This window comes from Narcine bancroftii, chromosome 4 (assembly GCF_036971445.1).
Source record: "Narcine bancroftii isolate sNarBan1 chromosome 4, sNarBan1.hap1, whole genome shotgun sequence".
Classification (NCBI taxonomy): Eukaryota; Metazoa; Chordata; class Chondrichthyes; order Torpediniformes; family Narcinidae; genus Narcine; species Narcine bancroftii.
Window position 1 is genome coordinate 203,900,229 of NC_091472.1, and position 16,074 is coordinate 203,916,302.

General features: G+C 44.0%; 2 protein-coding genes across 8 annotated transcripts in view; one reads left to right on the plus strand and one right to left on the minus strand.

Annotated features, from left to right (window-relative positions):
* The window catches only part of ufd1l (ubiquitin recognition factor in ER associated degradation 1), a 39,175-nt gene extending 29,939 nt beyond the window's left edge, over nt 1–9,236 (minus strand). Inside the window, exons 1-3 of one of the 2 annotated variants that reach the window (XM_069933687.1) lie at nt 9,215–9,236; nt 2,524–2,653; nt 1,456–1,488 (exon numbers count right to left, since the gene is read on the minus strand). In XM_069933687.1, the coding sequence (XP_069789788.1) occupies nt 1,456–1,488; nt 2,524–2,641 (151 nt within the window). In that variant the 5' untranslated portion in view covers nt 2,642–2,653; nt 9,215–9,236. Of the gene's footprint in view, nt 1–1,455; nt 1,489–2,523; nt 2,654–5,787; nt 5,934–9,214 lie in introns of those variants that run through there. The other variant, XM_069933686.1, reaches the window with a different exon arrangement.
* A 5,687-nt stretch (nt 9,237–14,923) lies between these two features.
* The window catches only part of cdc45 (CDC45 cell division cycle 45 homolog (S. cerevisiae)), a 98,201-nt gene continuing 97,050 nt past the window's right edge, over nt 14,924–16,074 (plus strand). For 3 of the 6 annotated variants that reach the window (XM_069933679.1, XM_069933677.1, XM_069933682.1), the window contains exon 1: nt 14,926–15,053. In XM_069933679.1, the coding sequence (XP_069789780.1) occupies nt 15,003–15,053 (51 nt within the window). In that variant the 5' untranslated portion in view covers nt 14,926–15,002. Of the gene's footprint in view, nt 15,054–15,798; nt 16,074 lie in introns of those variants that run through there. The other 3 variants (XM_069933683.1, XM_069933681.1, XM_069933680.1) reach the window with 3 other exon arrangements.

Sequence of the window (16,074 nt, forward strand, 5' to 3'; positions counted from 1 at the left end):
ATAATATCTCGCTGAGTAGATGCTGTATTAAAATGGGCTTTTATTGGGCAACTATGTTAGTGTCAAATATCAAAACTGGAGCCTAAACTTTCTTTCACAGAGTGACAGTGTCAACCTTCATAAAATTTGTTCCATTTATACAAGGTGGAAAAAAACCAAGGCTTTTACTTAAATGTGCTGTGGCCCACATGGAGAATGGCTGCAAGAGAGGAATGCTGTGTGACCACCAAACCACACAAACAGTTTCAGAGAAAAAAAATCTAGAAGAACACCATCTCAAATTCCACTATGGTATGAACAATGAGTCTTCCAATTTCAGGTCATCCACACTCTATGTCCATTTCCCGTCCCCACCAGTCCACCCAAAGACTTGGTCCCTTCACCGTCCCTCTCCTCACACTGCCTTGTAATCTAGACCATCCATTCTCAACCTGATGTGACTCTCTTCGGATTCTGCTCACTTCCTTCCCTGTGAAGCAGTCAAGTTTTATGCTTTCTTCCATTCTGCTCTCCTACTAACTACATAAAAATTATTTTCTGATTTTAGTCCGTAGGCCTCCTTAAATGTGCTCCTGGGGTGAGGCAGATGGCCCCAGTTAAGAATTGTTGATCTAGACACAGTTAGTGTAGTGGTTAGCACAATGATGTTACAATGCCAGAGACCCAGGTTCGGATCCCGCGCTGTCTGAATGTTCTCCCCATGTCTGCGTTGGTTTCCTCCGGGGGTTCTAATTTCCTCCCAGCTTCCAAAATTGTATCGGGGTTGTAGGTCAATTGGGTGGCATGGGCTCATGGTCCGAAAGGGCCTGTAACTGTGATGTCTAAATTATTATTATTTTTTAAATTTAGACCTACAGCACAGTAACAGGCCTTTTGACCCATGAGCCAGTGCCCCGTAATTGCACCCAATTGACCTACACACTTAGTATATTTTTTTCCAAAGGTGGGAGGAAACCAGAGCCCCTGGGAAAAACCCACGCAGAAACACAGGGTTAATGTATAAACTCCTTACAGACAGCACCAGGACTTGAGCCTCAGACCTGATCGCTGGCGCTGTAAAGGCAGTGTGCGAACCACTACGCTAACTGTGCTGCCCTTTAGACTCGTGACTATTCCCAACTTCAATCTATATGTCCATCATCCTCATACCTAATCCTTATAGGTTTCATCCTTATATGGTTCCATCCATCACCCAGCAGTCTCTGCGACATCTTCTATATTTGGCTACCTTGCTTCTACACCCTCAATCCTGGTGCAAGGTCTCAACACGAAATGTCAACCATTCAACCTCCACAGATGCTGCTCGGCTTGCCGAATTAATTTACTGCTTCTCTTTATACTTTTAAATACTCAGCAAGTGAAAGGATGAAATGTCACTCATACTATTGCTTGGCAGAAAACTTCATATTCACTTAACCATGGTAGAAGGTTGCACATAAATATTTGGGTACTTACTCAGTTGATCCAGAGCAGATGGCGGCATTATTACTGCACAAGAAGAAACACCAAACACAATGCAAGTTAGTATAATGGAAAACACAGGGCAGCTTAATTTCAGCTTGAAAACTAGAGAAACACAAACTTTTTACCGTCCACTACCCCACCCGTGGCAAGCGGTGAAGCAAACTGTTCCTTAACCAGAACATCAGAGAATCCCAATGCATCAATTAAGCTGTTCAACCATTAACAGTGCCAAGAAGTTGGCAACTTCACACTATTAATGATCAACTGATCTTGATTAGACACCAGGAAAGAATTTTCCAAATGCAAAGAAAACAAAATTAATGTGCTGAATAAATAACAGGAGCTTATTCACCTTTCAATGAAGGATTTCGTTAACAATTATGAGTATTAACATGATTCAGTATTGAGAAAGATCACATCATTCCTGATATCTATTTTTCCCTTCCTGAACGTACATAACACAGCACAATATCAAGATCCTCTTCAGCTCTGGGAATCTTCCAATGGAGCTCAGGTTGCAGGGAAGGAAAGATGCAGAGCCAAATAAATATTGGTAGCCTCAGCTCAGTTCTTGGTGAGTATGGACACAAAACAGTTTGCCAAAAAACTACCACCCCCCCCAAAAAAAAAAACACTGACAGATTTCCACAGGACATGGAAGGAGCCCTTTGGGCTTATGAAGACTGTGGGGGCTCACAGAGCAATCAACTTCCATCAACTGTCCCCCTCCTACACCAAAATTCATTCGTTCATCTGCACATGAACGGCAATTTACAATGCCAACCCATGTCTTCAGGAGGAAGCTCAAGAGAACCAAAACACTCCAGACAGTACTGGAAGTTAGAATCAAACTCTTGTCTCTAGAATTTTGATGCAGGCAAATGGTGAAAGTCATGCTTGTCCAGCTGATTAGCGATCCGTGTGAGTTGAATTCTGTCATACCTATCCGCCCTTCATGAAGTAGGAAACTTCAGAGTTCCGAAGATCAGAACTTGCTGAAAAGTGGCACTTGCTTTCATGTCAATGCAATGTAATGTGGATAAAATTACAAGCACTTACTTTTCCCTCCCTTCTCTACATCCGATCGATCACTGCCTGCAAACATTGAGACAGAGTAGCAGCGGTACTGTGTTGAGAACCGATTCCGAAATGCTTGCGGAATTGCCTGGTCAAACATATTGAAGGCGAACTATATTGAGAAGACACAAGAGCATTAGGGAAAAAATCTTTTCTTTTTCCAATCTTTTTTATTAGTTTTAATGTACACAAATTACATAGGTATATATGATTAATAAAATAATATCAAATTACAAATATCAAATAACAGTAAATAAGGTACATTATTAAAATGGAAGAAAAGGAGAGAAAGAAAAAAAATTTCTAAACAAGAAATCTTATCAGATCTACTGACCAAGGGAAGGAGTCCACTAAATAATAATGGGGTATTAAAAAAAATAATTAATCTACAAGTTTTTGAAAATAATTGAGAAAAGAAACCCAAAGTGAAAGAAAATTAAAATTAATTTCAGTAATAGAACATCTAATTTTTTCTAGAGACAGACATGCCATCACATCCTACAGCCATTGAGTATGAGTGGGAGGGACAGCATCTTTCCATCCCTGCAAAATGGCGCTTCTAGCAATGAGGGAAGCAAAAGCCACTATGTGGGACCGTGAAGAAGTCGGTGTTAAATCCATTGGCCCACTCACTCCAAAAATAACAATGAAAGGCCTAGGAATTGAGTTAGTATCAAGAACTAATGATAAAGTGCAAAATATTCTTGCCAGAAATTAAAAAGAGAAGGGCATAACCAAAACACATGATACCTTCCTCAGTTATATGTTCAGAAGAGATGTTCGTACAAAATTTAGCGAACTGAACTTTGGAAAAGTGGGCCCAATGGAATACTTTAAATTGTATTAATGAATGTCTAGCACAAAGAGAAGATGAATGAAAGGAAAATAATATCTCAGGCAAACTATAACCTGTCACAATGAAGAAATACATGTGTAAAATATGTTTAATCCTCCGTGGGGTTGCTCTAGAGATTTGGAATAACGTGTCAAATGGTTTTAAAATGTACACTCTTAGTATTTATATTCATCTTCTTCTAACATTGAATCATCTTCAGGAAGGGAGAAGTAATCCAGATCCACCTCCCATCTCAGGGAATTCTGAGCTGCCACATGATTAGCATCACAGGCTGACAGCACATCAGGTGAAACACAAAAGTCTGCAGATGCTGTGATTATAGTAAAAACACACCAGCATGCTGGAGGAACCCAGCCAGCCTTTTCAGTATCCATAAAAAGCAAAATATATATTGTCGACATTTCAGGCCAGAGCCCTTCTTCAAGGGTTTGAAGAAGGGCTCAGGCCCAAAACATTGGCAATACATCTTTTGCTTTTTATGGACGCTGAAGAGACTGGCCGGGTTCCTCCAGCATTTCAGTGTGTTTTTAGTGTCATGTTTCAGGTAACTCATAAGGATAGGGTGCATTCCATGGTATACGCTCACTTGAAGTTAACATTTAAGGTGAAAACAGGCAATCATTTTAGAACAATTCTGTCACTGAGAGAAGTCGAAACAAAGAGAATAAAATAGGTGAAATAGGGACAAAATGAGGAGCCTCATTTATCCATACAAAAAAGTGGAAGAAATGTCAAAATTCTCATCCCTAAAAAGCTATCGATGTCAGGTCACCCAAAATATTTGAGTTGCGTGACTAACTCATTCAAGCAATTTCTAAAATGATGTACATTGACATTCAAGAACAACTATCAACATCAAATCACCACTGACTGAACCATCAAGGGAGGAAGGAGTAATTTCAACTTAAAAGGAAATTCCCAAACACAGTCAAGTGCAATACTTCTGCTTGTTAAGATACAAAGTACATGACACAAGCCTACAATATCTCAGCAATTTACAAATAAACAGTGAAATTGCAGGGAATAATTCCAGCATTAATCTTACTAAGGAAAGCTTAAACATCTACAGAACTACAATGATCCTACCCACTGTCCTCAACTCATGTTTTATACCAGAGGAGATCACATTTATCCCACTGGTTTTTCAAACAATACCTCATTAGTGTCCCAAGTCATTTAACAGGAACATTATCAGCAGAATTGAATGCTGGGTGACAAACATGATCAGACTTTTGAGATGAATGGCCTTCCAGCTTAATGTACTTGATGCACTCAAATGCATTCATTTCAAAAAGCTACATCCAACTAGATAACGAACTCTTGGAACTACACTCTGATTCACAAAGGGGATGGAAGAGAGGCTGCCAGAGTTGGAATCTGGAGCAAACAAAAACAACCTGGTGAAGGAACTCAACAGATCGAGCAGTATCAGTGGGAGAAAAAGATTCGCTAATGTTTTGGCCTGAAGCTTTAATCATTCTATTTCTTCCACAGACGCTACTTGATCTGCTGAGGGCCTCCAGCAAATTGTTCTTTTGCTCCATCTTTTAAGAAAACATTTTGAACCCAAAATGTAGACAGCATCATAGAATTTTGCCCCAAACTATCGACTTTCATCATTCCTTCGGACCTGTCGTTGGTATTTATGGGGGGGGGGGGGGGGGTTCTCACTGCATGGGTCACAGACGGATCTCCATAACAACTCTATCCTGCTTTTACCTGCCCTTGGTCAACCACGATCGATGGAGGCTACAACACAAGAGTACTAAAGGCCCTTTGGTTTAAAGTGAAAAGATAGGAAGTTAACAGAAGTGGATTTTCAAGAAGCTGGTGACCCCACGTTACAAGTTTAAATGAGGATTTTTAAGAATACTAACACAATTGAACGGGTTAAGTATTTTTATGTTAAACATTCTTCCTAATGACATCAAGAGCTATCCCAGAACCTCACTGTTAACTTATCCAAGTCTACTAACCAGCCTTCACCACTCTACCTGCAGTCTGGTGAACAGAGGATCTCACCTGTATGTACACTGCAAAAATGTACAGTAGCCAAGGAGTGACACAAATGGTAATAAATATCAGGTAACTTCAAGAAAGCAATTAAGTAGTTACCTAGTTGCATGACCACACAAACTCTTTCCACAGTTATCAATGATGGTGGCTTGTCATACTTCGGCATCAAGTCCCTGCCAGTTCTCTATCACCTCCAAGGCACTGCCAAACCCCAGGCAATATCAGAGGCCTTGTTGAGAACCGTCTAAAATACCAGTTCAACATCCCCACCGTTCAACAATGATTGTGCAGTCTCAAAGCACAAAATCTCATCCCATTAATTCCCCTCCCCCACTGATCACCAGATCCCACCATGCTCGCCACGGCTAACTCACCATGGTTGCCTCAGCGCGGTTTCCCCCCTCCCTTCCGATGAGGCAAGACGCCGATAATCAGTTTGGCCTCTGATTCCTCGCTCCCACCACTCCAACTAAACAGTCCCTGCCTTCACCGCGCTCCGCCGGAACCGCGACCATACCAGGGAGCCGGCTTCTATTGGCTTAGACCCATCTCGCGGGCGCTTCATTGGCTGCTTCACAGCGACCAATGCGGCAGAAACTCGGAAGCCCTCGCTGTTGATTGGCTCGTGGAAAGCGCCGTTGACCAATCTATGTGCCGGTGGCCCTTTAGTCTGCTTTTCCTTGGGCAGTGCAAGGTTTCCCCCCGCCCCACCTCCCGACGGATGGGAATGGTGAGGAGGTGCTGTACGTTAGCATAACTTTGGCTCTATGAGCCAAAGGAACGGATAAGAACCCACAGTAGTGCCTATTCTCTTATTTTCTAGCGACTCTAATAGAAGCCATTCAACCCTTCGACTCAATGAAGGGTCTCAGAGCCATCTCATTGCGCACATATTATCCCATAACTTGTTTTCCGTCACCACCAATGCCCTCAATTTTCCTCCCAACCATCGGCTGATTTGCGGAGGAAATGAGAGTCTATCAAATTTGGAGCAAAAAAATCCCAAACTGCTGGAAGAACTCAGATTAACAAGAAACGTCTATGGAAGTAAAGGGATGGTCTAACAAATCGGGATTAAATTCCACCTGCCGGCTCTCCACTCACCTTTCTACCCTCCTGTAGAATTAAACAACTCCCCTTGCTTTCCATAACACCAACTTTTCGTCCAGTCTGTAAATTTACAAACCTCTGACATCCAAGTTGTTGATAGACATCACAAAAATAAACAGGTCCCAGCATTGATCTCTCCCATCATTACATCCTTCAAAATGCACCGGGTGTTGTAGGTCGATTGGGTGGCACGGATTCATGGGCCTGTTACCGTGCTATATGTTTAAATTTAAAATACTCTTCACTTCTTATCACTTTGCCAATTTTGGATCCAAGCCCTGGATATCATGAGTACTGTCCCTTCTGAAAGGCACATTTCAAAGATCAGATTTATTGTCAGAGAACATTCTTTTTCCTGTGGGCCAGGTAGAATTTTCTACTTATTGGTAGTGTAAACTGTACTCATGAAAAAGAAAGATAAACAATAGAGAAATATAAACAAAAGCAATGTAAACAACGTGCAATACAATTAAAAAAACATTAAAAATCAGTAATAACTAATGTGCAAAATAAGAGTCCTTAGTGGAATCTCTGATTGACTCCATTGTTTAGGAATCCACTGGTAGAACAGAAGGATCTGGGAATACAAATACATAATCCCCTGCAAGTGGTGTCAAAAGTTGAAGAGAACTTTTGCATCTTGGCCTTCATAAATCAAAGTAATGAGTTGGGATGTTATGGTAAAGTTGTATAAGACATCGGTGAGGCCAAATGTGGGTGTTGTGTGCAGTTTTGGTCACCCAACTACAGGATAGATATCAATAAGATAGAAAGAGTACAGAAAAGATTTACTAGGATGTTGCCCGGACTTCAGGACTGAGTTACTGGGAAAGATTAAATGGGTTAAGACTTTATTCCATGGAACATAGAAGAATGAGGGGATTGTTATGAGTCCAGAGGACCCCAAAACCCAACAGCAACAGAAATTCACCAAGGCAAATGGTTACTTAAACAATAGTTACTTTTAATTATCTTTAAATATCAAAACAGGATCAAACTCTAATAAGTCTCTACAGGTACCCCCCCCCCACCCCAAAGCTTTTGCAAAGGTTCTTAGCACCGCCCTGACTAGCTTGAGCAGAGCTCCAGTATTTTAAATGAGATCTGTTCTGAAGTGTTTGTATGTGACCTACACTAAAAACCCTGCCACACTTTATCTCCCAAAAACATATCTATATACAATATAAAACACAACATAATCTGTCACAGGATATTTGATAGAGGTATTTAAAATTATGGGGGGGATAGACAGAGTAAATGTAGATCAGCTACTGAGAGTAGGTGAGATACAAACCGGAGGTCATGGGTTAAGAGTGAAAGGGAAAAAGGTTAGGGGGAACTTCCTCACACCAGAAAGTGGTGGGGAGTGTGGAATGAGCTGCCAGCTGAAGTGGTGGATATGGCTCAATTTTAACATTTAAGGCACATGGGTGGGAGAGATATGGTAGTCTATGGACTGAGTACAGATCAGTGGGACTAGTCAAAAGTGGTTCATGAGTGAATTTATTGTTGTAGAGTCCAATGGTGGAGGACAAGCAGCTGTTCCTTAACCTAGTGGTGTGAATCTTATGGCATCTATACCATTGTTTGCTGACTGGTGTGGATCCATGATAATTGCTGCTGCCCTCTGAAGGCAGCGTTCCCTGTATATGTACTCAATAGTGGGCAGAGTTTTTCTCATGATGTCCTGAACTGTGCTTAACGCTCAGGGGCATTGGTGTCTCCATACCAGACCGATCCAGCCAGTCAGCACACTTTACGCCATTCATCTGTAGAAATTTCCCAGGGTTTACGATGTCATACCAAACCTCTGCAAACTCCTGAGGTGCTTTCTTCATGATGTTATTAGTGTGTTGGGTCCAGGAAAGATCTTCTGAGATAGTGATTCCCAGGAACTTAAATTTGCTCACCCTCTCCACCTCTGATCCCCCAATAATCTCTGGTTTCCCCTACTTAAAGTCAACAATTAGCTCCTTATTTTTGGTAACATTGAGTGCGATGTTGTTGTTTGTGCAGCATTCAGCCAAATTTTCATTCTCCTCCTGTATGTTGACTCATTGCCCCATTTCATACAACTCACTACCACAGTATATCATCAGTGAACTTGTAGATGGAGTTATCATACAGAGCCATAGGTGTAAAGCAAGTAGAGAAGGGAGCTAAGAACACAGTCCTGTGGTGCTCCGCAACTGATGAAGACTGTGGAGTTGTCCTCACTAATTATGGGTCTGGAGGTGCACAAGAATGGTATCGGACAGGCAAGCTTGAATTATGAAAAATTGGATAAGCTGAGACTTTTCTCCTTGGAGCGTAGGAAGCCAAGGGAGTAGCTTATAGAAGTTTATGAAATCACAGGGAACATAGATAAGGTAAATAGTAACTGTCTTTTTCCCAGGGTAGGGGAATTTTAATCTATATGGACATTGATTTAAGGTGAGAGGGGCAAGCGGCGAGTGAGATCTTCTTCACACAGAGGGTTTTGGGTACATGGAATGAGCTGCCATTGGCAGGTACAATTTTACTGTTTAAGACATTTGGACAGTGTCATGGACAGGATAGTTATAGAGCACTATGGGCCGGATGCAGGCAAGTAAGATGAGCATGGATAGAGAACCTAGTCAGCATGGACAAATTGGGTGGAAGGGCCAGTTTCCACTGTTGACTCCATAACTTGTGTTGAGGAATATTTACCTTATCATAAGTCTTCGGCAATAATGAGAAACTTTCCAATTCACTGAAGGTTTGAGTCATCTAGGTGACATCTGAATTCCTTTGTGATCTCATCATGCTGATAGTACAATTATACGAGACATCGACAAAGGTAAAATCACTGCGAGAGGCGGCACGGTTAGCGTAGCATTTAATGCCAGGAATCGGCACCTGGGTTCGAATCCCATACTGTCTAGGAGTTTGTACTGTTATGATGGACCATGGACAGTTTTCTTTCTGACCAGGGCCAGTGATTGACTGTGCAGTGGGAGAAAGGAGCGCGCGCTGAGTGGCGCGCCGGAGTAGCGAGCTGGGAAACTGAACAGCTGTGTGAACCGTGAGAGCCTTGTGATGAAGCCGCTGGGCTCGCTGAGAGCACGCCCGCTGTTGTCCACCCCTCTCCTTCAATCAGGAGTGCTGAAGACAGGCACCGCAGCAGTTAAACAATGCCCAGTGCATTGAGGAACAAACTGTCAGTGTGATCACTGGTAGCACCAGCAAAAAGGCAGGAGGCTGAACTGCTCTGTTGAAGAGTGCCAGCACCGCAGTTCTGACAGATTTTACAATCTGATTCCCAGAGCATGTGTCCGGCCTGTGCTTCTCCAGTCCCCTTACGAGAAGGAGAATTGGTGTCACAAAAATCACTTGGTATAACCCAAGGCAGGGTTTTGGAGGAGCGGACTTCATGCTAGTGACTAGGAGGTCACTGTGAGAAACTCCCTTCTGAGAATACTGAAGGTGGTTGTTACCACACAAGAAACTAAGGAAAGTCTCCAGTATTCACCTGCCAAGGTCATAAGTCTGCTCCATGATAAGTCACCTCTCTCCATGTTCAACTGTGCACAACTAAACTAAGACATTGAAGCCTGGAGACCAGATTCTGTGAACTGTTCTTTTGACTGAATTACTTGACGAGACTGACTTGGGGCATTTGGGCTGAGACTGTAATGGTCTGAGTATTTCTTTCACATATTCACTATAAATATCCATTGTTAGCATATAGTTGTCATAAAGGCTTATGTTTGGATGTTGAGTTTATTGAGATACTTATATTATTGACAGTTGTTAATAAATTTTGAGTTAAACTTAATCCATCTGTTTATGCGTCTCTCAATTGCTGTTGGGGAGGTGTAACAATACATTCTCCCCGTGTCTGCGTGAGTTTTTCCCAGGAGCTCCGGTTTCCTCCCAACATTCGAAATGTACCTGGGGTGTAGGTTAATTGCGTGTAAATTGGGCGGCACAGACTTGTGGGCTGAAATGGCCTGTTACTGTGCTGCGTGTTTATTTTTTCTAAAAAGTGATAAAAGCAAGCTTAAATTATACAATTGCTTTAGAACAGGATTACTAACTCCATATTCTCAGGATATTTGTTTAAAAGGATGACACCTTTGACCACTGAAGGGGTGAGTCCAAGCAATATAATTACTAACAAAACAATTATCAGTAATTGTAACTAAAAAAGAAGAGGAGAAATCCGTTTTCTTCTGGTGAAAATGATTAGTAACAAGATCCACCTGCAATTAAACAAAACACAGTCTGCTGGAGGAACCCATCAGATCAAGCAGGAGAAGATAATTGTCAATATTACAGGGCAGTTTCATCCAGATTCGCACATCAGCAGTCTATTGTGTGCCCAATAAAGATTATTTCCATGATTATTTTCCATGTAAAATATTCTAATTAAAGCATCAGTCCCCGTGCAGACAAGAATTACATTCTAGAGGTGAGATTTGGTACCTTTAATGATGTGACATTTCACTGTTTTTAAAAAAATGTGAATCAGGAAAATTAATCTACTAGCTGGTATTTGAAAGGAAAAAGCTTGTGGTTACTTGAGCTCATCTGTTAGGAACATCCCTTTGTTCCCTCATTAATTTTACAATCAGTAATTTCTGTCAAAATTGGGATTATCTCTGCAACACTGACAGGTTTTCAAATATTACTCTTCTCTCTCTCCCACCTTGACTGCAACAGAAAACTAGCTAATCACTTTCAAAGTTCAAGGGGAAGGTCTCAGACCTAAAACATTAAGTTAGTGTTCCCACCTCCCCAGATCCTGTCAACTTGCTTAATGAGCATTTGCAGTTTTTATTTCAAATTCCAGCAATGCAGTTTTTCTGATTTGCAGTCAACTACCATCAGCTCCGTCCAGACTTTAAATGGCCTGTTGATGGTATTATTTAAAAATTCCGCGACTGTGGGATCTGCACTCAAGATGGCAGCAACCATGAGGGGTTGCAGAATCCGGGGAAGCAGAGGAGACGACCTACAGGATGGTGACCACTGTGGCTGAAGAACGCACAGGCGGTGAGCGGGCTGTTGGCAACTTGAGGCAAGGAACCTGTGCAGGCTGAGAGTTGCTGGCAACGGCGGTCGTGGTATTGGTACCAGGCTGTGGACTACTGGAGTCTGGGTGAAGGGGAATCAGAACCGGGACGTGAGAGGGTGCTGAGGGCACTGAAGGTTTTCTGATCATGTTGAAGGTTCAGATCTGGAGCTTGGGCTCCCGATGGTTTGACTGGACTCTGTGTGGCTGCAGGGCTTGTGGCAGCACCGAAGGTGTATCCATGGACACATGGTGACTCTGGGGGCACTCTTTTAGTTCTCCTTGACTGTAAGAGGCACTTCAGTCTAAAGCAAATTCCATGTAATACTGCACTATTTTTATTACATGACTATAAAGGAATCTTAGTAATATTTTATCTCCTTAGCACAAAATCATTGGACCAAACATCTTCATTTGCTTTCATCAATAATCCTCTCCATAATTCAAGATTATTTGATTATTATCATGCAATAAAACAAAAACTGTGATTTCACATGAATTTTCCTTTAGTTGACTGCAAGGCAGACAAAATTCATCATTAGCAAAGTGTCCAGCGCTCCTTACAACCAGAGAAGATGAAGCAAAAGTCCACCTTGTTTCACTGAGTGTCCATAGATTGAACTTCTAATTCAGACACTGTACTGACTTGAAATTATCAAGTTTATTGTCATCTGATTGCACAAGAACAACCCAACAAAACAGCATTCTCTGGTCCTCAGTGCAAAACACGCAAACATACAACCAGACATCACACACATACAAACAATACATATACAGGATAAGTATTTCATCTGTATAAATAAATATTGTTTTGTTCATACGAGAGTCTCCAATTATGAGTGTGAGCAGTTCCTTTGATCATTCAGCATTTTCACTGCCCATGGGAAGAAGCTATTCCTCAGCCTGGTGGTGCTGGCTCTGTTTCTCCTATACCTCTTCCCCAACGGGGAAAGATGCTGTGTTTAGGGTGGAAGGGGTCCTCAATAATTTTGCATGCCCTCTTCAGACAACAATCCTGGTAGATCGCGTCAAATGTAGCGGGGAGGGGGAGTAGAGAGAGAGAGAGACTCCAATGATCCTCTCTGCTGCTCTAATGGTCCTGTGGATTGACCTCTGGGCTGTTTCTCTGCAGCAACATTACCACACTGTGATGCAGCCGGCCAGGACACTCACGATAGAATTCCTAGAGAAGGTAAACATAATGGTGGCCGGTAGCCTTGCCCGCTTCAGTCTTCTCAGGAACTGTAATCGCTGTTGTGCCTTCCTGACCAGTGAGGTCCATGACAGCTCATTAGTTAAGTGAACTTCATAGAACTTTGTGTTCTCCACTCTCTCTACTAGAGTTGTTGATGTTTAGTGGAGGGTAGTCATTCCATTACATATATACACACACACATACGTATGCGTGTATGCATGTGTACACATATATATGTGTGCCTATGTATACATGTTCATATGAGTGTGTGCATGTACATATGTTTGTTTATATATGTATATAAATATGAAAAGAATAAAAGAGTCTGAAGACTAGCTAGGGGAAGAGTCCAGACCAACAAAAGTTGTTAATTCGATAAAAGGCTGCAGGCTCAACTGGTCTTTCCATTGTCTATATATATTGCCGTTTCAGGCCTGAACCCTTCCTCAAGTTAATCAGAATCAGCCAGAAGCAGGAAATCTCATAAAATCTCCCTTCTCCCCACCAATTGTCCCCTTGAGACCTACCCCTGTGACCTGTCCTCACACCTCCTCCCTCACCATCATTCAGTGCTCCAAACTGTCTTTCCAAGTGAAGTTGCAGGGGTCGTCTACTGCATCTGGTGCTCCCATGAGACTGGGCGAAGACCGAGAGATCGCTTTGTTGAGCACCTCGGCTCGGTCCACTGCAATAGCATGGATCTCCCAGTGGCCACCCATTTCAATTCTTCACCCCATTCCCTTGCTGGCATGACTGTCCATGGTCTCATGCACTGCCAGAGAGAAACCATTCACAAATTGGAGGAATAACACCTCATTTTCTGACTGTGCACCCACCAACTGGATGGCATTAACAATGACTTCTCTGGCTTTCATTAAAACCTGCCACCCTTCCCCTAACTCTGTCTCTCCCTTCCCTGTGTCCTTTTGCAAACATGATAAATTCTTACCTCGTCCATTATCATAAGCAATTTACACCTTCTGTTGGTCTGGATTCCATCACCAACCAGCATTATCTGAATTCTGAAACTTCCTGCTTCTGGATTATTCTTTGAAGAAGGGCTCAGGCCTGAAACACCGGCAATATATCTTTGTTTCCTATAGGCACTGGGAAGACTGGCTGAGTTCCTCCAGCATTTTGGTGTTTTTATTATGGTAAGAGAATTGATTTTGGTTCTCAGAAAGGTGGTAGAGGGATAAAGGAAGAGAGACAGAGCTGGGGTAAAGGATATGGAGATAGAAGGGTGGTTTAAACAGAAACCTGAGAAGTCGATGTTAATGCCATCCAGTTGGATGGTGCCAGTTAGAAGATGAGGTGTTGTTCCTCCAATTTGTGGGTGGTCATAGTCTGGCAGCGCACAAGGCCATGAACAGATATGTCAACAAGGGAATGGGTTGGAGAATTGAAATGGGTGGCCACTGGGAAATCCATGCTATTGCAGTCTCTCCGATGTATCCCTTTTGTTCGTTTGATCTCCTCCCCCTGCCAGTCTTGTCTTTATTCTGCCGCCTTATTCCTTGAGGAAGAGCTCAGACCCAAAACATCAGTAATATATCTTTATCTCAGAGGGACACTGCAAGACCAGCTAAGTTCCTCAAGCTGGTTCATATCACACAGAGCAGGTCAAGAGGCAGAAGCTGTCATTTGTTGTCCTGTAGCTGTCAGGAGTAAGTTAAGATGGATTGTGTTTTTGGCTCCTCTAGCTTTTCGGACCTCCTCCCCTCCCCCCTCCTCCCCTCTCCTCTCCCTCCCCTCCCTCCCCCACAGAGTGGTCGATCCCTCTACCTGTGTCCCCTACTGACCACTGCCCTAGCGGCCTTCCCCCACTTTGCATTTCCTTCACTCTCGACCAAGGGCCCCGACCAAAGCCGCTGACCGACAATTTCTGCCCAAGCCGCCAAATCCCCTCCAACATCTCGCCGTCTCCTCACGTTCCCTGACATCAGCATTCTTCTCGACGCCGTCCCCTCATCCCTAACGCGTCATTTGATAGGTCACAGATTACGCCCAATCAGACGGCGCTCTTTCCATCCGAAGAAAGAGTGACCAATCCGAAAAGCCTCACGGTGTGCCCTATATCCAATCGGAGAGCAAACAGTCGAGTCTCCGTCCAATCAACCAAGTCCGTTGGCTCGGTTGTCGTCTGCGGTCCCGTCCAATCAGCTCGCTCGTTGCGCACGCCGCATTGGCGCCAACTTTGAGAGGAGCGGGTTGTGCGGCTGCTTGGACGTTATCGGCGGCGAATTATGTTCGTGTCGGATATACGGAAAGAGTTCTATGATGTGTTGTTAAACCAGGTAAGGGTGGTCGCGGATGAAACGGCGCTCAGGCCTGACGTGTGATGAAACACGACAGGCTGTGGACGACATGCTGGAGGAGCTCGGCCGGTCCTGTCAGCAACTATGGGTATCAAAGATCTATTACCTGAGCCCTTCTTCAAGGAAAGAGCAGAATCCAAACTTTCGGCCCTTTCATGTGGCCTCAACACTCCAGGGTAAAGCTGCATCATTTCCCCCCTTGTGGCTAAAGGCACACTCACCTGAAGCGCCTCCGGGGTGTCGAGGCCAACCCTCCTCTGGGAGGGATCATCGGAGGAGTGCCGCGCTCCGCCGACGCACCTGAATGTGCAGCTGTGAGCAGTTGCCTGGGGCCGGCCCCCCCCCCCCCCCGGCGCTGCCTGACCGCTGCCGGCCCCCCTGGCGCTGCCTGACCGCAACCCCACCCTGGCGCTGCCTGACCGCAACCCCACCCCGGCGCTGCCTGACCGCAACCCCCCACCACCCCGACGCTGCCTGACCGCAACCCCCCACCACCCCGGCGCTGCCTGATCGCAACCCCCCACCACCCCGGCGCTGCCTGACCGCACCCACGCTTGGGGCAGGGGCGAACATCGGGGAGATGCTAGTATGGGCTGTTACAACACAGCTGGCCACTCTGAAGCTCAAAACACGGCATAGCAATGACGGTGTTTCTTACCCATAATTCCCCAAGCAGCTGGAACTGTTGTGGGAAACACAGCAGTTCCATTTGCGTGAGGGATTGTGGGTATGGGAGACCGTCATTGTTATGCTGCATTTTTATGACGGGTGACACTGCGGCACCAGTCACCAAGCCTCCATCAGATCTGATGATGCCTCTGGATGTAAATAGGCCTTTTCAGGTGGACCAGTTAATGCTGTAGCAGCCTTTTAGGGCTGCCACTTGAAAGGAGGTCCACAAGTTAAGATCTGCTCCGGCCGCAAGGCGAAGGGTCCACCTTAAAGGGCTTAATGAGGGAGGAGTCGAGACCAACAAAAGGTGTTGATATAAGGGACGAGG